Source organism: Chiloscyllium punctatum, chromosome 48 (genome assembly GCF_047496795.1).
Source record: "Chiloscyllium punctatum isolate Juve2018m chromosome 48, sChiPun1.3, whole genome shotgun sequence".
NCBI classification, from domain to species: Eukaryota; Metazoa; Chordata; class Chondrichthyes; order Orectolobiformes; family Hemiscylliidae; genus Chiloscyllium; species Chiloscyllium punctatum.
Genome location: NC_092786.1, coordinates 57,410,505 through 57,436,944, shown reverse-complemented (window position 1 = coordinate 57,436,944; position 26,440 = coordinate 57,410,505). Strand labels below are relative to the sequence as shown.

The following is a 26,440-nucleotide window of genomic DNA, read 5'->3' as shown; positions in this document are numbered from 1 at the left end:
ACTTTGATGGATGTGGAAGGCTCCTTTACGGCCTTGGATAGAGGTGAGGGAGGAGGTGTGGGTGCAGGTTTTATAGTTCCTGCGGTGGCAGGGGAAGGTGCCAGGTTGGGAGGGTGGGTTGTAGAGGGGCGTGGACCTGACCAGGTGGGTCTGGAGTCACATGTAGGTCAGACTAGTTAAAGATAGCAGATTGTCATCCCTGAAGGGTATCAGAGAAGCATTTAGGATTTTGCAGCAATCAGACTATGGTATAGAATATCCTTTATTGTCATGTGTACTCCAGCACAGGAGTACAGTGAAAAGTTTTTACTATAGCTGCCTCTAATGGCGCCATCTTAGTTGAAAATACCTAGGTCCAAATCTTGGATACAAAAGAGGAATAAAAGGAAAAGTAGTAGCACCACTTACAGTTTCTCAAAAAATAAGTCAGAACTAAGGTAGTTATAACATAGTTAAAGGATTGACATTATAGTCGGGTAAAGAGTTTCAAATAGCAGCAGTTCAGCATGTGGTCTGACTGCCTGCACCAGGCCCCAGTCCAACACTGTCCTGCTCTGTTCCAGCCTCCAGTCCGCTACACACCAGCACTCAGCTGCACCAAGGTAAGTTGCGTTGCTCTGGGACTCGGGTTTCAGGCTAATTAATTTTTCTCCCCTCACCCCACTTCTCCATTTCATTTTTTAAAAATAATTCAAATTTCACCATCTATTCTGATGGGATTTGAACCCATGTTCCCAGAGCATTAGCTCTCCTTTCTAGATTACTGATCCTGTGACAGCACCACTGCACCATCAGTTATCCCTCAACACCTACTGTTCAGGGTGGAGGTTATAAAGAGTTAGGGAGGGACTGGAATATGTGGATGAAGGAGGCAAAAGAATAGTCAAACCCATCGGATTGATGGAGATGGATCCAGTATCCTAGGCTCATGTTTTGGTTCACTTGCTATGTCTGACAGAATAGAGTGCAGAAGCAACAGTGTAGTCTCAGAGGCAGAAATCAATCCCTGAGCCAGGCTCACCCAGCAGCAACCACCATCTCACTGTCTGAGATGTAACTGGTTCAGCAATATTTCCCGTGTGGGGATTAGTGATGAAAATCTCTTTTGGTATCACAGCTCTTCTAAAGATTATTTATTTTATTCAACATATTGTCACTGCTAACTACCACATGGAAGAAAATGTTAAGACACTGTTAAGAATGTCAAAAAGAAAAAGTACAATAAATAGAGATTTTTGTGTAATATTATCTGCAGGGCAAGTTCTGGACAGTGTAAAAAAATCAGCACAGGTAACAACTTACACAGATCACACCAGGTTAGAGGTGGAAAGGCAGAAAGACAAGGAAAAACGAGTGTAATTGTCAGTGCAGTACACTGTAAATCGTGCTTGATCTCCTTACCGGGTCAGCAGAAGCGCCACATCGTGGTGGATGGGGTGATTGTCTCCCTTTGTGTTGATTTTCTTTTGCCATTTGCAGAAGTTCATCAGCGTGTTGTCAGCGTGATGCGTTATCTTGAGGTCCTCCTGAGACAGTAATTAAAAAGCTTTAATGTCCAAATGTGACAAGGCCACTGGCCACAATCGATTCCAGGATCAGTGTTAACATCCGCTTCTGAAAGTCACTCTGCCTCAAGAGACTGGAAAGGCTGGATTTGTTCTTTGAGCAGAGAAGGTTATGGGGATATTTCATAGAGGTGTTGAAAATCAGAGGAATTTTAACGAGAGTTTTGAGGGAGAAATTATTTGCACTAGCTGCAGGGTCAGTAACCAGGGGAAACAAATTTAAGTCATCTGGCAAAAGAGCCAGAAGGGAGATGAGGAAATAGTTTTTCAAAGAAATGTGTTACTATAATCTGGAAGATCGTAGCTACAGGTCATCGCTGGGAGAGTGTCAGTGGACACAAGAAGTCAGTATATAGCAGGGGTCCCTTCACATGACCTAGGATTTACAGACCCTTTCCCTCTCAGCAGTGTGTTGGTATTTACTGGGGTCGCTGAGGGGAGAGTGGGGAGTGGGGGGAGTGGGGAGCTGGTTGGTGTTAGGATTTACACAGGATCCAGGAGGATCAGAATATATCCCTTACAGATCACCTATGCAAGTCGGTCTGGTTAGGCCATGTGGAGCATCACAGGTGAGAGTTTCTACACAGTCGTGCCCAGTAGCTTACAGTTGTGTGACCTCCCTGAAGCCCCAGTAACAATGTCAGCTAGATGACAATGAACCCATTAAACTGACCGTGACACTTGCAGTGTCCTAGAGACAGAGATCATCGAATCTGTGACAAACTCTGAAATAAATTGCAACAATTAACAAAGGCCTTTGAAACTTCACTTTGAAGTCGTACTGAACGCTCTCCAGCAAAGCTTTAGAAACTACTGGCCTTTGCCTCCTGTTTGCCAACATGTTACTTTTATCTTCAATACTGTATCCAAGTGCTTTCATATTAATTTGAAGAGGGGAAAAGCAAAAATGAATAAATGGCCTCCTTTGAATGTCAAGCCTTACAGCAAGGGTGAACAAAGTGCCTCAAATGTTTGCGACAAACACAAAGGAACTGTTTCCATTGATACCACAGCTTTTGGACAGGGAAACATCTGAAGATGACTCACAAGCGTTTTATTAAACAGCATTTGGCAGTAAAGCCACATTAACAGTTATCAGGACTGATGGCCAAATATCGGTCAAGGGGAGGGTTTTAAGGAGTGACCCAAAGGAAGGAAGAGGTGAAGGGAGGTCATCACAGAGCTTCAGGCCCAGACAGAATTATTAAATCATAGACTACAGTGCAAAAAGAGGCCCTTCAGCCCATCACGCCTGCACACCCTCTTTAAAGTGCCAATTTCCTGCTGTTTCCCCCATACCCTTGCACATTATTTTTATCCAAATGGTCATCAACTGACATCTTGAATGCCTCAATTGAACCTGCCTCCAGCATGTTTCTCAGCAACTCAAGGCATGGCTGCCAATGATGCATTAAACCAGGAATGTGCATGAAGTCAAAGTTGAAGGAGTGTGTAGATTGTGGAAGGCTAACAGGCTATAGGAGGTTATAGGGACAGCAGAAAGGAAGTCATTCAGGGATCTGAAAACAAGGAAAAGAACTTTAAAATCAAAGTTCTGCTTGAGTAAGAACCACTGTAGGTCAGTGAGAGTTGCTGTGAATGAGGACATTGCTCTAAGGAACTGACAGGATCAGGAGCAATATGGCTTCACGCCCTGGCTGAATTTTACTCTTCATTGAGGTTAATATTGAGTGAGATTAAAACAGCAATTACACCAAAATCCTGCCAGAGCTGCTAAGGTTAAAATCACCCTCAATTCATCGAGATCAATGACTCTCATCAAAACTCTGTTGCATAACATAATGGTTCTGAAAGAGTTAATGTTGAAGACCGCATTAAACTCCATCCAAACTGATAGTGTCGTAAGGGAGTTGGTTGGGAAAAGGCTGAACAACTTCTAATCTCGAGAAAGCCACCCTTGTCACCTTGGTCTCCTCAAAGCCTTTGTAACAATATCTACCTTAGCTTTTTACATTATTCATTCATGAGACATGGGTGTTGCTTGCTTGACTAGCGTTTATTGCCCATCCCTAGTTAACCTGGAGAAGGTGGGGGTGAACAGCTGCAGTCCGTGTGCTGTGAGTTGACCCACAATACCACTAGGTAGAGAATTCCAAGATTTTGACCCAGTTACTGTGAAGGAACGGCTGATAAAGTTCTTAAGGAGACTTTCATTTAAAACTGAGAGGCTAAGGTAATTCTTCTCTCAGGAGTTAGTGAACGTTTGGATATTTCACCTCAGAGAATGATGGAGAACAGATTACTGAAAGTATTTAAAGAGAGAGTCGATGGATTATTGAAATATAATGGACTTGAGAGCCAAGAGGAACTTGCATTAAAAAGGGGCAGATCAGCCATGATCTTGTTATATAGTGGGGCATGCTTGAAGGGCCAAATGGCCTATTCCTGTTCCTTTTCCTCATGTACTTGTGCAAGTCAGGTTGCTGTGTGACATGGAGGGACCTTGCTAGCAGGGGTGTTCCAATACATCTACTGCCTTTGTCCTTTTAGGAGGTTGAGGTAATGTTCTCAAAGGAGCCTTGGTGAATTTCTGCAGAGCGTCTTGTAGATTGTACATGCTGCTGTGACTGAGCATCTGTGGTGGAGGGAGTGCATGCTGAATGTAGCAGACAAAGTGCCATTCAAGATGGCTGCTTTCTCCTGAGAGACAAAGTTACTCTTTTATCTTGCACCTGATATAATTGTGCAATAAACTACAACTTGTTTAAGACAAGAACCTCTTTTTGTTAGAGCATCAGGTGAATTCTCTTTAACACTTCAGACCAAAGAGACCCTGTGGACCTAGCCAGAATAAGAGAATGATGTCAGCAATCTTCCCAATCAGCTGTTGGCACTGTAAGCTCATACAACATGTTGCCAGCGGTGACTATCTGAATATTCAACTGAGCTGCATATTTAAAGACAAACATCAATTCCTTTAAGAAATGTAAAATATCGCAGATGCTAGAAATCTGAAACAAACACAGAGAATGCTGAAGAAACTCAGCAGCTCTGATGGTATCTAACAGAGAGGGAAACAGATGTAACATTTCGAGTCAGTATGAGTCTACTTCAGAATCTTCCATTCCCAACTTGAAACATCAACGTATTTCTCTCTCTGCACAGATGCTGCCAGACCTGCTGAGTTTCTCCAGCATTCTCTGTGTTTGTTTTCAGAAGTTATACTGAACTTGTGCAAAACAATGAGTCAGCCTCAGCTGGAGGATTATGTCCAGTTCTGGGTGCGCACTTCAGGAAGGGTATGAAGGCCATTATGAAAGGGAAATCATGCTTGACTAATCTTCTTGAATTTTTTGAGGATGTAACTCAGAAGATGGACGAGGGAGATCCAGTGGATGTAGTGTACCTGGACTTTCAGAAAGCTTTTGATAAAGTCCCACACAAGAGGTTAGTGAGTAAAATTAGGGCGCACGGTATTGGGGGCAAAGTACTAGATTGGATAGAGAATTGGTTGGCTAATAGGAAACAAAGGGTAGTGATTAACGGCTCCATTTCGGAATGGCAGGCAGTGACCAGTGGGGTACCACAGGGATCCGTGCTGGGACCGCAGCTTTTTACAATATATGTAAATGATATAGAAGATGGTATCAGCAATAACATTAGCAAATTTGCTGATGATACAAAGCTGGGTGGTAGGGTGAAATGTGATGAGGATGTTAGGAGATTACAGGGTGACCTGGACAAGTTAGGTGAGTGGGCTGATGCATGGCAGATGCAGTTTAATGTGGATAAATGTCTGGTTATCCACTTTGGTGGCAAGAACAGGAAGGCAGATTACTACCTCAATGGTATCAAATTAGGTAAAGGGGCTGTTCATAGAGATCTGGGTGTTCTTGTCCACCAGTCAATGAAGGTAAGCATGCAGGTACAGCAATTAGTGAAGAAGGCTAATAGCATGCTGGCCTTCATAACAAGAGGGATTGAGTATAGAAGCAAAGAGGTGCTTCTGCAGCTGTACAGGGCCCTGGTGAGACCACACCTGGAGTACTGTGTACAGTTCTGGTCTCCAAATTTGAGGAAAGACATTCTGGCTATTGAGGGAGTGCAACGTAGGTTCACGAGGTCAATTCCTGGAATGGCAGGATTGCCTTACACTGAAAGACTGAAGCAACTGGGCTTGTATACCCTTGAGTTTAGAAGACTGAGAGGGGATCTGATTGAAACGTATAGGATTATGAAAGGATTGGACACTCTGGCAGGAGGAAACATATTTCCGCTGATGGGGGAGTGCCGAACCAGAGGACACAACTTAAAAATACGGGGTAGACCATTTAGGACAGAGATGAGGAGAAACTACTTCACCCAGAGAGTGGTGACTGTGTGGAATGCTCTGCCCCAGAGGGCAGTGGAGGCCCAGTCTCTGGATTCATTTAAGAAAGAATTGGATAGAGCTCTTAAAGATAGTGGAGTCAAGGGTTATGGAGATAAGGCTGGAACAGGATACTGATTGGGAATGATCAGCCATGATCATATTGAATGGCGGTGCAGGCTCGAAGGGCTGAATGGCCTACTCCTGCATCTATTGTCTATTGTCTATTGTCTATTGAATCATAAAGCACAGAAACAGACCCTTCAGTCCAACTCATCTATGCCAACCAAGTTTCCCAAACTAAACTAGTCCCACTTGCCTACATTTGGCCCACATCCCTCTAAACCTTTCCTATTCATGTACTTATTCAAATGTCTTTTAAATGTTGTTACTGTACTGGCATCCACCACTTCATCTGACAGTTCATTCCACACATGAACCTCGTGTCCTTCCTAAATCTTTCTTCTCTGACCTTAAAACTATGTCCCCTAGTTTTCAACTCATCCATCCTAGGCAAAAGGCCTTTTCTATTCATCTTATCTATGCTCCTCATGATTTTATAGATCACTGTAAAGTCACCCTTCAACCTCCAGTGAAAAAGTCCCAGCTTTTCCAGCCTCTCCTTGTGACTCAAACCTTCCATTCCCAGCAACATCCTGGTAAACCTTTTCTGAACCCTCCCCAACTTAATAACATCCGTCCTATAACAGGGCACCCAGAACTGAACACAGTACTCCAGAAGAGGCCTCACCAATGTCCCACACAACCTCAACATGAGCAATGAAGGAAAGTGCGCTGGACACCTTCTTAATTCTGTCTACATGAGACGCAAACTTCAAAGATTTCTGTAGCCGAACCCCCAAGTCTCTCTGTTCTACAACACTACCCAGCACCCTACCATTAATTGAATATGTCCTGCCCTGGTTTAGTTTATTAAATTGCAACACCTGCATTTATTCAAATTAGACTCCATCTGCCACTCCTCAGCCCATTGACCCTGCACCAGAGAGGAAACACAAGAACAAGTCCCAGGACGAGGAACTTCCTGTCTGAAAATAGTTCGGTAAGGATGGAACTGATGCTCTTCGAGAATAAACTTAGAGGAGATCTGATTAACATATTCAAAACTATGAGGGGTACGGACACAGTAAATAGATACAAAATATTCCCATTCGGAAAGGATCAGGAATGAGAGGTTTTGAGTAGTTAGTAAAAAATACCAAAAGTGAAAAGGGTAGTATCCTTTTTGACACCATGTGTGATGGGCTCCAGAGCACACTGTCTGAGATCGTAGGTTCAATAGAGCAAATCAAAAAGGAATTGGATGGTTATTTGAAAAGGAACAAATTGTATGGTTTCAGGAAGATGACAGGGAATGGCACATTTGGAGAGTTGGTGCAGTCATGATGGGATGAATGGCCTCCATCTGCACTGGAACAATTCTGAGGACTGTTTCCCTGATTCAATCCAATGTTGTTTCTCACCTCATCTTCCTCTAACAGCACAAGACGAACGATGACAATGTTCACAGAGTTCCCAATACTGGCATCACGGAACAGCCCCGCGACCTGCAGAAATAAATGCAGATATTGAGCTGGTGAGAGGAGTAAGCAGAAACGTGTGGCGTTCCTACAAAAGTAAAGTTGCCACAGAGCTGCTCTCTCATGAGATAGAGAGGGGTGTGGTGGTGGTTTGACCCGAGGATCACCACAGCTCAGGTGAGCGGAGTAGTTGAGAAGATAAATCCTTCGTGATAGCCTCAGCTTTGCAGGAATTGAACCCACAGTATTAGCGTCACTCTACATTGTAAATCAGCTATCCAGTCAACTGAGCTGACCAATGTCTACAATGAGCTAACCTCTATAACAAGAAAAATTTACATTAATATAGCAGCTTTATTGGAGTGAGATACCCAAAGTTACTTCACCAAAGTGTTAGCAGACAAAGCTTGGGACTGAGTCACATAAATGATTGGGTTTTTCAGGATGTAATATTGCCTGACTCTCCCCACCGTCAAAAGATAGTCAAGGATACCTCCCAAGGAGGAATGACTGCCCCTCTCAATCATTTGGCCATTAATTTGCCAGAGGCAGGATTTCTGCTGACAGCATCTAGGAGGAGTGGTGGCCAATGTTGGAACTACAGGCAGTGCCCAATGGAGATTATCACTGGGAATCAGGCATAACGCTAATTGGGATGGATTTCACCAGAGTCAGGACTGGGGAGATCACTTGTCGGACTTTACAAGACACCGCTAGTGAGAGGAGCATAAAATCCAGTCAAAAGGAGATATTAATGAGAAAATAAAAAGGAGATTTTAAAAGCTTGGCGAATGAGATGAGCTTTAAGGAGTGTCTTACATAGAGAACTACATGGAGAGGCCTAGTGAGGGAATTCCAGAGTTTAGGGATGGAAAAAATGAAGACCATCAAAGGAATACCATCGATTCAGGAGGCAGACTGAGCATCACCTCCTCAACCTCACAGAGGGATGTGCAGTAAAGATTGGTGAACAAATTTAAAAACAAAAATGGCCAGAGAGTTGAGTTTCCAGCTCCATATCTAAATTAATAGTAAAATTTGGATGACCTCATTAGAACTCCCATCTCCACGGGTATTGGGTTGGAAGCAGCCAATCAGCAGATTGGGGTGGAGACAATGGAAAGGCAACGTTACTCTTTCACAATCGCAGGTAACACTGTCGTAAAGTGGCAATTCAGTTTCCTTATCGGGATAAAAGTGCAGGTGAAAACATTTACAAGGATGTTGCCGAGGTTGGAGGATTTAAGCTATAGGGAGAGGCTGAACAGGCTGGGGCTGTATTCCCTGGAGCATCAGAGGCTGAGGGGTGACCTTATAGAGGTTTATAAAATCATGAGGGGCATGGATAGGATAAATAGACAAAGGCTCTTCCCTGGGGTGGGGGAGTTCAGAACTAGAGGGCATAGGATTAAGGCGAGAGGGGAAAGACATAAAAGAGACCTGAGGGGCAACTTTTTCATTCAGAGGATGGTATGTGGCTGGAATGAGCTGCCAGAGGAAGTGGTGGAGGCTAGTACAATTACAACATTTAAAAGGTATCTGGATGGGTATATAAATAGGAATGGCTTGGAGGGATATGGGCTGGGTACTGGCAACTGGGACTAGATTAGATTGGGATATCTGGGTGGCACGGACGAGTTGGGCTGAAGGGTCTGTTTCCGTGCTGTACATCTCTATGACTCTATGACATAAACTTGACTCGGGCCCTTTGCATAGCCAATCTCATTCCTCAGTTCCCTGAGAGATGGATTAACAAAGATCTTCATAATCGCTTATGTCAGTTACCAAATACCTACCCTCACTCTGACCATCTCAGTATTCAAATTCAGACTGCTGCTTTATCTGTTCTCAGAACAACAGGAAACATCTGGCTTCCTCGAACACTTGGTTACCTCTGGCTCTATGTATCCTTCAAAGCTATTTCTTCTGAGATATTTTTCCAGCTTTGCAACAAAGACGGGTGACACAATATTAGCTGGTTTTGACATTGCTCAGAATTCAGCTTTAATTTGGCAGTTGTCGATGTTGATTCCTCACCTTGGAGACAGTGTAGAAGAGAGTTAGAATAACAGAATCTCTACAGTGTGGAAGCAGTCCATTCAGCCCATTGAGTCCACACTGACCCTCCTAAGAGCATCCCACCCAGAACCACGAGATTCTTGTAATCCCCATGACTAACCCTCCTAGCTTGCACATCCCTGGACACAGTATGAAATTCAGCATGGTCAATCCACCCTAAACTGCACATCTTTGAACTGTGGGAGGAAACCAGAGCACCCTGAAGAAAGCGGTGCAGACAACATGCAGACTCCACACAGACAGTCACCCGAGGCTGGAATCGAACCCAGGTCCTTGGCGCTGTGATGCAGCAGTGCTAACCACTGAGCCACCATGCCACCTATGGAATATCAGTTTCACTAGAATGATACCATGGACAAGGGACTTCAGTTCCTTAGAGAGACTTGAGGCACAGAGATTTGAAGGTTCAGGGGAAGGTTTAATGGAAACATTCCAAATTACAAAGGGTTTTTGATGGCATAAGTAAGGAGAAAGTTTCCAGCAGCAGAAGGATCAGTAAGTGGCAGACACCGAGTCAGGAAAAGTGGCTGAAAGAAAAATGGCGGAGATAAAGAGAACGCATTTTCTTCAGCAAGTTGTTAGAATCCTGAATGCACTGTGGAAGGAAATGCAAGGGTGACTTTTGACAGGGAACTGAATAAATATTGAAAAAGAACATTTTGTAGTGTTTTGGGGAAAAAGCCAGGGCATGGAGTTATAGAGTCATAGAGTCATAGAGATGTACAGCATGGAAACAGACCCTTTGATCCTACCTGTACACGCTGACCAGATATCCCAACCCAATCTAGTCCCACCAACCAGCACCTGGCCTATATCCCTCCAAACCCTTCCTATTCATATACCCATCCAAATGCCTCTTAAATATTGCAATTGTACAAGCCTCCACCACTTCCTCTTGCAGCTCATTCCATACACGTACCACCCTCTGTGTGAAAACGTTGCCCCTTTAGGTATCTTTTATATCTTTCCCCTCTCACCCTAAACCTATGCCCTCTAGTTCTGGACTCCCCGACCCCAGGGAAAATACTTTGTCTATTTATCCTATCCATGCCCCTCATAATTTTGTAAACCTCTATAAAGTCACCCCTTAGCTTCCAACGCTCCAGGGAAAGCAGCTCTGTTTGGCCTCTCCCTATAGCTCAAATCCTCCAACCCTGGCAACATCCTTGTAAACCTTTTCTGAACCCTTTCAAGTTTCACAACATCTTTCCGATAGGAAGGAGACCAAAATTGCACACAATATTCCAACAGTGGCCTAACCAATGTCCTGTACAGCCTACGGCCATACTAGTCTGAAAACGCCTGATCTCAGAAGCTAAGCAGACTCAGGCCTGGTTAGTACTTGGATGGGAGACTGCCTGGGAATACCAGGGGCAGTAGGCTTTTAAAAGTGGGCGGCACGGTGGCACAGTGGTTAGCACTGCTGCCTCACAGCGCCAGAGATCTGGGTTCAATTCCCGCCTCAGGCGACTCTCTGTGTGGAGTTTGCACGTTCTCCCCGTGTCTGCGTGGGTTTCCTCCGGGTGCTCCGGTTTCATCCCACAGTCCAAAGATGTGCAGGTCAGGTGAATTGGCCATGCTAAATTGCCCGTAGTGTAGGTAAGGGGTAGATGTAGGGGTATGGGTGGGTTGCGCTTCGGCGGGTGCGGTGTGGACTTGTTGGGCCGAAGGGCCTGTTTCCACACTGTAAGTAATCTAATCTAATCTTTCAAAGGGCCAGCACAAATGGACTGAATGGCCTCCTTCTAAGGTGGAAGCTTTTATGAGTGTCAGTGATTGAGCTGATAAACAGCGTGTTTGTGATTCTCACTCAGGGTCAGTGATGGGAACAAATAACATTGAAAGCTGCACATTGCTGAAACATCAGTGAAGGACAGGAACAATACTGCCACTCATGTTCGAATGTCCTGGAGACACTCATTGTCAAGGCTCATAGGAGAAGAATGGTGCATGGGAAAGAATTGGGATTGGTGTCAATAGAAACAAGAGAGAAGAGCTGGTCGCTATAAAATGGAGCTGATACACTGCTACATAGTCAATACTCTTCCAAGCATGCAGATGGGCCCTTTTGTTCGGAATAAGGTACAGGGAGCCTTGCTGTGTATCTGTTCCCTAGCAGTGCCTCATTCTGTCACTAGGTAAAGAAAATCCTTTCTTTAAATTGCCTCTTTTATGTCCGAAGAGCACCCACTGAATACTTTTGAACTGTTGTCACTGTTGTAACATGGGAAAATCAGCAATCAGTTTATGCATAGCAAGCTCCCACAAACAGCAATATGATGACACTCTAATACAAAATTTCCAAATTAGACAATGGGCATCTGTCGTGGTTTAGTTGGTAGAACTCTAAGCTCTTAATAAGAGGTTTGCAGAGAGTTGTCCAGGCTGATGTTTCCACTGAGGGAGTGCTGCACTGTTGGAAGACCGTGTTTTGGAAGAGACTTTACTCAGGTAGATGTAGAAAATATTGTTAGACTGTGCTGAGGAGCAACCCAGTTTCCTCACATTCCTTTTAGCTCTCTCTTGACTGAACTAACTTTCATTAGAAAACTGATAACTCAGCAATAAGCCAAACATATTGTGTGGGCCATAAATCCCAAAATGTCCAGTTGATGCTTTAAATTGCTTTTGTTGCAAATATCTCCTGAATTATTATGTGCTGTCACAGCAACACTCAGCTGCCCAAAGCCTGTGGGACTGAGCTCACGGGTTAGAGTGTTTCTTGATAAATATATGACAGCTAATATTAGGGTTTTGATTTCCAAGTGATGAGAAAAGATAAACGTTATTCAATTTCCAATCGCAGAATAGGAATTTGGTGTAACTCAGTTGGTAGTATCCTCAGGTCAGGGCCAGAAGGCTATTGATTCAGTTCCCACTCCTGTGACTGGAATGTGTAATCCAGGCTGACATTCTGAATGCAGTATAGAGGGAGTACGGTGTTGTCTGGGGCACAGCTTTCAGACTAAGCTGTTAAAACCAGCTCTTGTTTGTCCTCTCAGATAATGTAAAATCATTGCTTGGCACAATTCAAAGTGGATCTGGGGAATCCTACAGAATACTTAGCTCTCAAGTTATATCATTAAAATAAATTATCTGGGGATTGATTGCACTGCTGTTTGTGGAAGCTTTAGAATCATTGAATCCCTGCAGTGTTGGCAGAGGCCATTCAGCCCATTGAGTCTGTACTGACCATTGAAAGAGTACCCCACTCAGACCCACCCCATCCCTGTAATTTCCATGGCAAGTCCGCCTAGCCTGCACATCCCTGGACACTATGGGCAATTTCCCATGGCCAATCCACCCTAATCTGCACATCCCTGGACTGTGGGAGGAAACCAGAGCACCCGAGAGAGACAGGGAGAATGTGCAACTTCCACACAAACAGTCACCCAAGGCTGGAATCAAACTCAGGTCCCTGGCACTGGGAGGCAGCAGTGCTCAACAGAATGACACCATGCTGCCCAAATGGAGGAGTTGAATAAATATGAGTTGCTGACCATGTTCATCACGGTGAGGACATATGCTTCAATGTTCTCACTGCCGTGGTGCTCCACCATTTTAGAATCGGCCACCACCAGAGTCTCCACCCATTTCTCCTTGCTGATCGAGCGCTGTTTGATGCGTCTCCTTCGCTGTTTCTTTTTTTCCCACTTTTCCCGTTTCTTTTCCAAGTACTGCAGGTTCTTCATGGAATCTAAACATTGGATGAAAAGTAAGATAATTTTAGTGGAGCCAAAGTTACTCCTCTCTGTTCCTCTCCTTGAGTCTGTTCCACCATTTAATAATATTGTATCAGCTTCCTGTTCCCATCTTCCCCTGAGAACCTCTAATTCCTTTGCCTTAAAAATATTCACCTCAGTGGCTTCACCACTGACATCTTCTGAGGCAGAGTTCTTTCACAAGTCATGCATTCCTCAAGGAAAATATAAATCCTCATCTCTGTCTTACATGAGAGACTCTTCATCTTCATCTTTACCTTAATCTTTATAAATATCCATCCACAAGAGGAAACATCCTCTCCCCATCCACCTTGATAAGACCATTCAGGATCTTATTCAGTTCAATCAGTTGACCTCGCACTCTCCTGAACTCCAGTGGAAACAAACTCAGTTTGTCCAATCTTTCCTCAGAAAACAACCCACTCATTCCAGGTATCAATCCAGGAAGCATCCCCTTAACCACTTCCAATGCATTTACATCCTTGCTTCAGTAAGGGAACTCTGAAACCGAGCACAAGTTTGGAGGTGTTGTCACAAATCTGGTTCCTTTTTTTCTAAAAGTTGTTCCTTTTCTCAAGGATACCGAGTCCTTGGTTGTCTTTCGGAAGGGTCCTGAAACATTTCAGGTTCCGAAATGGCTGGGTTTGGTACAGAGACAAAAGGGGTATTGGAGGCCTTTTTGTTTACACGTAAATAGATGAGACTTCAGGCCAAAGCTTTTATGTTTTAGAAGTAACCTGTATATGTCAAGGGGGCGTGGCCAGTTGAGCAGTTTAGTTCAGAACTTGAGTTAGCGGTTCAGCAATGGGCTATGTGGAAACATGATTTGGAGATGCTGGTTTTGGACTGGGGTGTACAAAGTTAAAAGTCACACAACCAGGTTATAGTCCAACAGGTTTACATCACACTGTAAACTTTTGTTATAAATTCTGTGTCTTACAATCTTAGACTCCACAACCACCTGCTGAAGGAGCAGCACTCCGAAACCTAGTGCTTCAAATTAAACCTGCTGGGCTATAACCTGGTGTTGTGTGATTATTAACTGTGTGGAAACAGGCTGCTAGACTGTCTCTCCTTCTGCCCTTCTAACCTCGATCTGTAAGCCTTTGTTCCATTTTTACTGTCTTTAAGGGGGTTTGCTCATTGGGACTGTTGTTTACATTCAAAACAGCATAATTAAGTTTAGTTTGGATAGACTGAGTTCTGTAGGTGTGCTTTACTCTGTTCTTTGTGTTTCATTCTGTAATTTTGTCAATAAAAATTTTGTCTGTTTTAAAAACCTCACAGTCAACCTAGTTAACTTACTCCTGGTAATTTGCACTGTACAATTACCAAAACAGATTGTAAAGTTATGGTCTGGGCTGCCTGCTTAAGAATGTTTTGAGTGGTCTGGCCTAGTCCACAACAATGTGGTCTCATCCTTAAAGGGGGCAGATGGTTTGCTCCTTGGCTTCATCTCCCTTAATTCCCCATTTCACATTAAAACAATCAATCACACATTTAAAATGATACATTGAATTACCATTGATGATTGTTGTGGGAGGGATTTCTACACTGCTACCATGTTTGGTGTGAAGACCTTTTTCCCAAATCTTTTCCTAAATGGTATCATTCTCACTTTAAGACTACGAAATTCCCTGCTCTCAATTCTTCAACAGTAGGAAAAAAAATTATCTATCACTATACCATATCAATTCCTTTCAGAATCCTTAAAAATGTCGATTAAGTTAGTCCTAAATCTTCAACTTTTCTGAAAACACAAGAATAGTTTTACTTAATTAGATCAAAACAAAGGAGGAACCCCATCTCACTCTATGTATGTAAGTTAGTTTAAAAAAAACTTACCTCTGTGCGCAATTCCTATGCTCACCTTTACAGATTACAGATTACATTACAGTGTGGAAACAGGCCCTTCGGCCCAACAAGTCCACACCGACCCGCAACCCACCCATACCCCTACATTTACCCCTTACCTAACACTACGGGCAATTTAGCATGGCCAATTCACCTGACCTGCACTTCTTTGGACTGTGGGAAGAAGCTGGAGCACCCAGAGGAAACCCACGCAGACACGGGGAGAACGTGCAAACTCCACACAGTCAGTCGCCTGAGGCGGGAATTGAACCCAGGTCTCTGGCGCTGTGAGGCAGCAGTGCTAACCACTGTACCACCGTGCCACCCGGTTTAAAAAAGGTTTAAAACCTTTAAAATAGTAATTATTGTGTGGAGACATTGCAGCACCACTACTGGCAGGAGGCTGTAAATGCAGTGTGACAAGTTTATATTCAACAGTTCCCATTTCCCATGTGGACTTTGAGAAATTTAAAATAGAGATATAAAAACAAAGAATTTCCCATATCAAGTCACCCACACATCAACTCCACAATCCCTCAAGTTGTCTACACAGTTAACATGGCATATATCGTATATCTGCAAAATGTATGTCACTCAAAAATATTGTAAGTTTGTTTAAGTGTAAAATCTGACCATGGGGAGCAATCACAGCACAACAATGACAGAGACACAGACAGAAAAAGAGAAAGACAGAGACAGAAGATAGACACTGAGAGAAATCAGAAAGAAAGACAGAGACAGAGAGAGACAAAGAGGAGCAGGCAAAGACAGACAGAGAAAAACTCACAGAAAACCATTTCCCTTATGTCAAGTTAAAATTCTGCTCAGAGAAAACAGGCTGAACGATTGAGAATGAGGACAGCATATGTTATATTATGGTTTAGATTCCAGACCCTGAGACTGGCCCGTCCCTTTAACAGAGTAATGTGACACCGCAGCATTCTGTTATAAAAGTGCCATCCTTGTCTGTAGTCACTGTCCCAATGCCGCTGAGTCAGGTTTGTACCTTCAGTCAGTTAGCCATTGCTGTGTAATGTGCTGTAACATCAGTAACTACAGAACCCAGACTGCTTGCAAAAAGTCTGAGATATCATAACCTTTTAAACAGTTAGTCCCTACAGAAATGTCTTGTGGACCAAAATATATTGAAAAAACAACCAGCGTCACTGCAAATCATATGCTGTGCTTTCCAGTTCTCAAAGCGTTAATGCTCGGGCCCATTTGATGAAGTGCTTTTTCAGATTTACTCACTGACTCTGGCCAGGTCACTGACCTGCACTTGACTCATTTCACATTTCTGGTGTAACATTCCTTTCTGCTTTAGTCTCCAAAAGCATCAGCAGCTTCAGGCTTTGACATGAGACAGTGGGGTACTCAGGTCATTAATGTTTAATGACTTTGCCTGAAAATTCTTTCAACTCTTCCAGGCTATTTATTTTAATTCAGATTAGCTCCTCCTTTGAAAATACATGACCTTATCCCTCCCCCCAGTGTGTAGTGTCACAGCCTTGGTGCTTTCACAGAAAGCAAAGAGAAAAATTCAACGTGAAAACTTAATTCAGGGAAACAGCTTGTAAAAACTGGCAATTTACTAGATCTCCTTTTCAGATGTTGTATTTGATATTTCTGTTAAAAAGATCTGACCCTCTGCTTGTCTCTGAGTCTGGCTTAGTCCTTGCTAGAATATGCTGTCCAATTCTGGGGCATCACACACATGAAGGGGCAAAAAACTCCTTCTAGATAGTTCTGAGGACATGCATCAGATTGGTACCAGGGATAAAGGCCATTGGCTACATGGAGAAACAGAACTGTTGGAGGGAAAATTTGATAGCTGTGCTGAAGTCATGAAGAGTTTGATTGAGTTAAAGAAAGAGGACTTTTCCCAAGGGCAGAAATATTGATAACCAGGGCAATACTGATTAAAGGAGACTGGCAAAGAAGCAAAGGGGTTTGAAGGAGAGAAAGTGATGCAGTGAATTGTGATCTGGAATGCACTGTCTAGGACTGAACACATAACACTTTCAAGGAGTCAGGACTGCAACAATGGGCTGCATGGCTTCCTTTTGTGCTTCATTCTTCTAATAATTGGTGGCACGGTGGTTAGCACTGCTACCTCACAGTACAAGGGTCCCAGGTTTGATTCCAGCCTCGGGCAACTGTCTGTGTGGAGTTTGCACATTCTTTCCTGTGTCTGCGTGGTTTTCTCCGGTTTCCTCCCACAGTCCAATGATGTGCAGGTTAGGTGAATCGCCATGCTAAATTGCCTGTAGTGTTAGGTGGATTAGTGGTGCTGGAAGAGCACAGCAGTTCAGGCAGCATCCAACGAGCAGCGAAATCAATGTTTCGGGCAAAAGCCCTAGTGTTAGGTGCATTAGTCAGGGATAAATGTAGGGGAATGGTTCTGGGTGGGTTGCTCTTCGGAGGGTCATTGTGGACTTGTTGGGCTGAAGGACCTGTTTCCACACTGTATAGAATCTAATCTAATCAATTCCTGAAAGTCTGTACCACAGGTAGCAGCTGTTCATTGATGCTTCCCGCAATTGCTGCTCAATCTTCACGACTGTGAATGTCGAGAAACTATTCCACAGCAAAGAAGGAGTCAGTAACTCTGTGCACAACTTTCAAGCAGCGACCAACTTTCGGTATCAGGAACCTCAGGTGACATCTCTTCTGCCTTCCTCCTTCCATTGGCAACCCTGAGACCAACTGTAATGACTCCAGCACTTCACGTGATCTCTGGTTTGCTAAACTGTGACACCAGGAGTAATTCACACCAGTAAAACTTATACAGTAAATCTGCAGATGCAGCACTCTGAGAGGGACAGGGATTCAAGGGTTACAAATCCTATCTCACTCCAAAGACCCAACAAGATTGCAGGATCACCAAACTTATACTCCTCACGAGTTCAAGAATAAATTTTGGTGAATTAATTATGTGACAATTCTTAACATTCGTTACAGCTCTAATGCAACTAAGAATATAGAATCATACAGTCATACGTCATGGAAACAGACCCTTCGGTTCAACTAGTCCACCCCGATCTTTGTCCCAAACTAAACTAATCCCACTTGTCTGCAGTTGACTCATACTCCTCCAAACCTTTCTGATTCATGTACTTACCAAATGTCTTTTAGACATTGTAACTGTTTTTGCATTCATCACTTCCTCTGTGCAATTCATTCCAGACACTAACTACTTTCTGTATATAAAATGTTGCCCTTCATGTCCTTTTTAAATGTTTCCTCTCTCACCTTAAAAATATGCTTCCTAGGAAAAGACCCTTGCTATTCAACTTATCTATGCCCCATTTATTAACCTAATAAGTTAACCCCTCAATCTCCTACGTTCCAGTGAAAAAGGTCCCAGCTTATCCAGTCTATTGTTATAACACAAACCCTCCATTCCTGGCAACATCTGAACCCTCTCCAATTTATTAATATCCTCTTATAGCAGGGCGACCAGAACTGCATATAGTACTCCAGAAGAGGCCTCACCAATGTCCTGTACAACCTCAACATGACTTCCCAAATAATTTTAGCTATTTGAATTAATGATTAAATTTTCTTCTCCAAGAGAGTAATTCTGTACCACAGAAGGTTATCAAGGCTGGGTCATTAAAGATAATAAAGACTTAGATAAGAATATTTTTAATCAGTAATAGAAGCAACGGAAAGGCAGGAAAGTGGAGTTGAGGGTTACCAGATCAGCCATGATCTCATTGAATGTAGACAAGCAGGAGGCTGGAAGAACACAGCAAGCCAGGCAGCATCAGGAGGTGGAGAAGTCAACGGTTTGGGTGTAACCCTTCTAACCATGATCTCAATGAGTAGCAGAGTGGACATGGATGGGCTGAATAGCCTACTTTTATTACAAAAGTTGCTGGGGGAACTCAGCAGGTCTGGCAGCAGCTATTGGAAGAAAGCAGAGTTAATGTTTTGGATCCGGTGACTCTTCATCAGAATGAATGAGAATGAGAGGGCAAAGGTTAAAACAGAAGAAATGGGAATGATATGAGGAACAGTTTGTTCATGAAGCGAGTGACTGTGGTGTCAGAGAGGGTGATGGAGGGCAGGTACACTGGAGGCTTTCAATTGGCAGTCTGACTGGTTTGACAAGAAGAGTGTACAGAGTTACAGGAAGTTGACAAGAAAATGGAACTAAAGTGAGATGCTCAATGTAGTCATTCTGTGATTCTGCTTGACCATCTTTGAGTATTTCAATGTGTTTATGAATATGTTTGTGCCCAAATGTGCTGGTGGGTTGTGGGACTGAGCATGTGTTTTATATCTGGTGCCTATGTCTGTCAGAGGATTGACAGAACGCCCATAGGAAAGTCAAAATGGTTGTGTTCAAGGGATTACGTGTGAGACTGTGTATGTGAGGTCATGTGTGAGCCCATTCACAATGGAAAGTAAAGGGCAATGTGAGAGTGTGTGTACCAGAACCAGATGTAAGAGGGTGTGTGTGTCTGAGACAGTGCGCACACAAAGAGAGTTCAGAAAGAATGTGAGATTACCTGAGCTGGAATGTAAGGGAGAATGAAAGTAGATTGGTGGGGGCATTCGAAATAATGAAATGTAAAAGAGGTATCCCACTCCCTCTCACCCATTTTCCAATTTGACACAAACATTTGCCCCAATGTGTTTAAATAAGAGAATGAGTGTTGTGTGTGTGAGAACAAAAGTGAGTGTGTGTACTCACTAACGTGTGGTTTACATTACTTGACTAATTTTCTTGTCTTAAAATCTAACTCTGATCACTGTGTTTAAACAAAACCATGAACTACATTCAAACAACACTCTGTAGATCAGTGGGAAGACCAATAGCTTGGAAGTGCAGCCTCCAATTAGTAAACTGCAGCCATTGATATAACGCTAATTCAGTCTAATTTAAATAAAGATGTAAACATTTGACCAGACAATAAGCCAGGGATAAACTATCCTCAGTACCATGTCCATTGGGAACCTTCATGGAGATTTGAGTTGGACTCCACCAAAACAATGTGAAGGTCAGTCACCATTAATATAAAGTCAGGAATTAACAAGGCCTTGAGAACCCCCCGTTTGTTTGGAGGTCAGGCCCCTTTAAGTAGTGAACATAATTCCTGACTGCATTTAAAACAGAGTGTTACATTGTATCCTAACATGTTAACACAGAGTCATTCATAGCTGCTCAGTTACTATTTCTGATGCAGCCTGGCAGAGATCTCTGACCATTTTTGCTTTCCCAAAGCAATTTCAGAAGGAAAATGAAGAACATTTGGGTCTCACATGCCCCTGGTAAGAAGCATCAACAACAGAGCTTGTGTATATGACCCTTGTACTGACCAAACATCAGCATTATTTTGGTCATCTCATTTTGGGGAGTTGTAGAGTTTGAATTTTGTTTTCCCTTCCAACACATCAATTTAGATCCCATCTACCTTCCCTAGAAATAAAGAACCTGAAATGACATTACCCACCTTAAGAAGCCAGGACCTGCCACCAGCGCTTCACCAGACACCCTCACTGATGATGTTACCCAGTATGGTGACAAAACGTCTGAAAACAAACCTTTCAGCTCAGCGAACAAACTTACATACTCCCCTCCCAATGTCTACATCAAGGTTTGAGAGTGAAAGGGAAAAAAAAAAATTTAGGATTTCAGTTTGATAGTTTTGCATGAGTCTTGGCTGCAGCTGGACATGTGAAATAAAGAAAGGAGATGGTTTATAAGTGTTAAGAATTCAATTACCCCAGTGCAAAGACGTTAGTTTTAGAGTTTTAGAGCAGAGGTCTGGCAGCATCTGTGAAGAGAAATCAAACTTAACATTTTGGGTCAACCTACTGAGCTTTTCCAGCAATTCCTATTTTTGTACCTGATTTACATCATCTGCAGTTCATTTGGTTTTTATTCAGACCAGAGTTCACAGAGTCATAGAGATGTACAGCACAGAAACAGACCCTTCAGTCCAACTCATCCATGCCTACCAGATATCCCAATTCAATCTAGTCTCACCTGCCGGCACCCGGCCCATATCCCTCCAAACCTTCCTATCCATATACCCATCCAAATGCCTTTTAAATGCTGTAATTGTACCAGCCTCCACCACTTCCTCTGGCAACTCATTCCATACACACATCACCCTCTGCGTGAAAAAGTTGGCCCCTTAGGTGACTTTTTCTTTCCCCTCTCACCCTAAATATATGCCCTGTAGTTCTGCTCCCTCCCCACTCCAGGGAAAAGACCTTGTCTATTTATCCTATCCATGCCCCTCATGATTTTATAAACCTCTATAAGGTCATAAGGTCCTCAACCTCCGACACTCCAGGGAAAACAGCCCCAGTCTATTCAGCCTCTCCCTGTAACTTAAACCCTCCAACCCTGACAACATCCTTGTAAATCTTTTCTGAACCCTTTCAAGTTTCACAACATCCTTTCGATAGGAGGGAGACCAGAATTGCACACAATATTTGAAAAGTGGCCTAACCAATGTCCTGTACAGCCGCAACATGACCTCCCAACTCCTATACTCAATGCTCTGTCCAATAAAGGAAAGTGTATCAAATGCCTTCTTCATTAATCTATCTACCTGCGACTCTATTTTCAAGGACCTGTGAACTTGCACTCCAAGGTCTGTTTGTTCAGCAACACTCTACAGGGCCTTACCATTAAGTGTAGAAGTCCTGCCCTGATTTGCCTTTCCAAAATGCAGCACCTTGCATTTATCTAAATTAAACTCCATCTGCCACTCTTCAGCTCATTGGCCCCTCTGATCAAGATCCCATTGTGTTCTGAGATAACTTTCTTTGCTGTCCACAACATCTCCAATTTTGGTGTCATCTGCAAACTTACCTGCACACCTCCTATGTTCAGATCCAAATCATTTATATAAATGATGAAAGGTAGTGGACCCAGCACTGATCCATGTTGCACTCCACTGGTCACAGGCCTCCAGTCTGAAAAGGAACCCTCCACTATCACTCTCTGTCCTCTACCTTTCAGCCAGTTCTGTATCCAAACAGCTAGTTCTCCCTGTATTCCATGAGATCTTAACTTGCTAACCTGTCTCCCATGAGGAACCTTGTCGAACACCTTACTGAACTCCATATAGATCACATCCACGCTCAGCCTTCAACAATCCTTTTTGTTACTTCTTCAAAAAGGTATTGAGTTAAAGTATCTGAAGCTGAGAAAATCTAAGCTCCGTTGTTACGAAGATTCCAGGAAGAGGAAAATAGATTTTCAAGCCACAGCTAAATCAAACTCTATCTGTGATACAGAAGGGAATCATCTTTGTGGAGTCTGAATACTGTAAAAGAATGATGTAAGGATTGTATTTTTCCATGTGTTTTGAAAATTTTATGTAAATAGTTTGGTTTGTTCGATTTTATTCTTCATTTCTTTTGTGCAAGAAACCTCTGCTTTATTGCTAAAACTGTGTGCTTATGTTTTCATAATGTGGAGGTGCTAGTGTTGGACTGGGGTGGACCAAGTCAGAAGTCACATGACACCAAGTTATAGTCCAACAGGTTTATTTGAAGGTCATATCCTTCACCTGATGACAGAGCAGCGCTCAAAAAGCTTGAAGAAAGCTTGAAGATATGAAGAAAACCAGTAGTCCTGGTATTAATTCCTGAAGAATTCCACTGTAAATCTTCCTCCAGACTCAAACACAGGCTTTAACAACTCACCGATATGAAGAAGACTTTGTATCCCCACTGCCCTTGTTCCTTTTATTCCATAGGCTTTACTTCACTGATAAATCCATGATGCGGCTCTTCATGAAACTCATCACATCACCTGCAACGCACTACATCAACTCCATCACCTGCATCATGTTGTTAGCTCATCAAAGAAAACTATCAAATTACTAGGGGGCACATTTTAAGGTGAGAAGAGAAAGATTTTAAAAAGACATGAGGGGTAAATGTTTTACGCAGACGGTGGTTTGTGTGTGGAATCAACTTCCTAAAGAAGTGGTGGATGTGGGTACTGTTACAACATTTAAAAGACACTTGGAGAGGTACATGAATAGGAAAAGTTTGGGGAGACATGGGCCAGGAGCAGGCAAGAGGGACTAGTTTAGTTTGGAATTATGTTTGGCATAGACTAGTTGGACCAAAGGGTCTATTTCCATGCTGTATGGCTGTATGACAGTATAAACACAATATATTAGTTCCACATAATTTGTGTTTATGAAATCCGTTCTGGTTTTACTCATATATTCCACATATACTTGTCCAAGTGACTGTTCATTTTGTTGGAGATTATGTTTTCTAAATGTTTTCCTGCCATGGAATTTGTAGTTTTGGGTTGATAATTACACACTTTTATTTAAAGAAAGGTGTATTGTTTGCAATTCTTCAGTCCTCTATCATCTCCCCTAACTATTACTTCTTCACATTAAAATGAAAGTGCCCTCATCCCACGACGTTAGGATTGGCATATTAAAGCTGGTGTCACAATATTCCATCTGGAACTACATTTAGAGGTTACAAAGTCTGGCCTCAAATAAATGGAAAAGGAAAGCTAGTGAAATTCAATCTGATCTCACACCCCTCAGTTTGCAGTTCCCTAGAGTGACTATCAGCTTCTGTAACTATCCTATTAAAGTCATAGACTTGACTGAAATTCACATCACTGTTCAAAACCACAAAGGGTCTGGAGGGGGTGAGAGGAGCATCACTTGTGAATTGTAGACTACAGTCAAAAATGATTAAATCACTTTTAAACCTCTGATACTAAATCCACTTAACTCCCTGCATACAATTATTAGACTGCTACTTTGCCACTGCAGGGTCAGTTTGCACCATATGGTGACATCACTGGGATGTGAGTTGGTGCAGTGAGGGCTTCACTTTAAACAAACTGTCTGGAAGCAACCCAATGGGACCCAGTTGGTTCCTAGTTTTAAATGTGGGCTGGGATCTGAGCACCACCTCCCCCAATTCCTCAACGGTTATGACAAGTTAAAATTACCCACTCAATGCGGTGGTGACATTTAAAGATAGACATCAGTACTGCAATGGAAAATTGGCCTTTCGGGTAAAAGTCCTTTCATGATGAAGGGCTTTGGCATGAAATGTCGATTCTCCTGCTCCTCAGATGCTGCCTGACCTGCTGTGCTTTTCCAGCATCACATTCTCGACTCTAATCTCCAGCATCTGTAGTCCTCACTTCCGCCATCAGTACTGCAATGGTCGACATGCAAAAAGCCACGTTCCCCACATGTATATTTCTCCACAATGCCATCCCCAGGCTTATCTCATCTTCAGTTCCACTTTTGCATGTTTTATCTGCATTGTTCTGATGAATATACATGTTCTCTCTCTCTCTCATGGGATTTAGAGTCCAATTACAGTGCAGTTCTCCAGGTGAGGTATGAGCAGGACCTCCATTCAATTGAAGGATACATTAGAAATTCAACATTGCTGAAAAGAGCCTAGAATTCAAAACTTCTTTTCTTTTGTTAACCAAAGTTAAAAATCACACAACACCAGGTTATAGTCCAACTGGTTTATTTGGAAGTACTAGCTTTCGGAACGCTGCTCCTTCATTGTTCAGGTAGTTGTGGAGCAGGATCATAAGACACAGAATTTATAGCAAAATATTACAGTTTCACGCAACTGAAATGATATATTGAACAAACCTAGATTGCTGTTAAGTCTTTCATCTTTTAGAATGGGTTGCAGGTTTTGGTTTGCTAAAATATAAATCCCAGAATTTCTTTTAAGTCACATTCTCGAGATAACTTAAGGTTTTATAAAAAAAGGTGACAATTCAGCTCAGACAATGAATTAAAGATGCGAGGTTAGAGTCTGTCTGTATCCCAATCTTGAGTCAGACTGGTTCTATTTACAAAGTAGGACTTTATAAAATGCTAGACGGATTGACTGCCTGTAGGTTGTATGCTTTTTGAGCACAGTAGAATGTATCAGCAAATACAATTCTGCAAATGCAAATGCATCCCATTGACCTATATGTGTGTGCGTGTGCATGAGAGAGTGTGTGTTTTTGTAAGTGCGTGCGTGTAAGTGTGAGTGCACATGAGAGAATGTGTGTTTGCATGTGTGCGTGCTTCAGCGTAATCAAGTATAAGGCTGTGAGTGTGTGTGGGGTTGTATGTGTGTGGGTATGAGAAATGGTCTGTGTGAGTGTGTATGTAAGAGTATGTGTGAGTGCTTGTATACACTCTTGCGCAAACATGCATGTACACACACACACACAAACACACACACACACTCAGACACACATCCTCTCAGGCTTATACTCCATCACACTTATGCACACAATCTACCAATCACACACATATGCAAACACACATTCTCTCATGCGCACTGACACTCACATGCACTCACTCACAAAAACACACTCACTCTCTCTCTCATGCATACACACACACGCATATATGAGGTGCATTTGCAATTGCAGAATTGTATTTGCTGATACATTCTACTGGCATACAACCTACAGGCAGTCAATCCATCTAGCATTTTATAAAGTCCTACTTTGTAAATAGAACCAGTCTGACTCAAGATTGGGACACAGACAGACTCTAACCTCAAACCTTTAATGCATTGTCTGAGCTGAGTTGTCACCTTTTTTCATCAAATCTTAACATATCTCGAGAATGTGACTTAAATGAAATTCTAGGATTTACATATTAATGAACCGTAACCTGTAACCCATTCTAAAAGATGAAAGACCTAACAGCAATCTAGGTTTGTTCAATATATCATTTGAGTTGTGTGAAACTGTAATATTTTGCTGTAAATTCTGTGTCTTATGATCCTGCCCCACAGCTACCTAATGAAGGAGCATGCTCCGAAAGCTAGTGCTTCCAAATAAACCTGCTGGACTATAATCTGGTGTTGTGTGATTTTTAACTTTCTCCATCTCAGTCCAACACCAGTACTCCACAGCATCTCTTTGTTAATCCGGATTGGCAAGCAAAAATCCAAAATTGAAAGAGAACACCGACTGATGCAACAACATAGTTCCCTTTCTAGGATCAGTTTCTTGTGTTCTAGTCCTGACGAATATAAGACAAAAAGCTTCAATTTCATGTCTCTTTATAGCACTGTTTAATTTTGTACCACCAAGTCTGCACTGTATGACTCTATGACTATAAATAATCATTGAGATACATTAGGAAGAAGAGCTGAGTGCATTTGAAAGAGTGAGAGACACAGGGAAAATAATTGATAGTTTGTGACCTCAGTGTGAGTGTGCTGGGAAATGTAAGATAAAAGTTGAACAAGAAGCTCAGAGATGGAGGCCTGTGAAGCACCAGGCATCAGTCTCACACAACGTTGCAGCAATGATGAATGACATGGGATATGTTATCTGGTGTGGCATTTGCCCAC

The 26,440-nt window shown here is 42.7% G+C and overlaps 1 protein-coding gene and 1 pseudogene across 1 annotated transcript in view; one reads left to right on the top strand and one right to left on the bottom strand.

The window, feature by feature from the left end:
- The window catches only part of adamts7 (a disintegrin-like and metallopeptidase (reprolysin type) with thrombospondin type 1 motif, 7), a 197,422-nt gene that overhangs the window by 145,328 nt on the left and 25,654 nt on the right, over positions 1–26,440 (bottom strand). Inside the window, exons 4-6 of the mRNA XM_072565316.1 lie at positions 13,016–13,212; positions 7,380–7,463; positions 1,402–1,526 (exon numbers count right to left, since the gene is read on the bottom strand). Of these exons, the coding sequence (XP_072421417.1) occupies positions 1,402–1,526; positions 7,380–7,463; positions 13,016–13,212 (406 nt within the window). The remainder of the gene's footprint in view (positions 1–1,401; positions 1,527–7,379; positions 7,464–13,015; positions 13,213–26,440) is intronic.
- On the top strand, positions 10,790–10,898 carry LOC140469177 (5S ribosomal RNA; annotated as a pseudogene).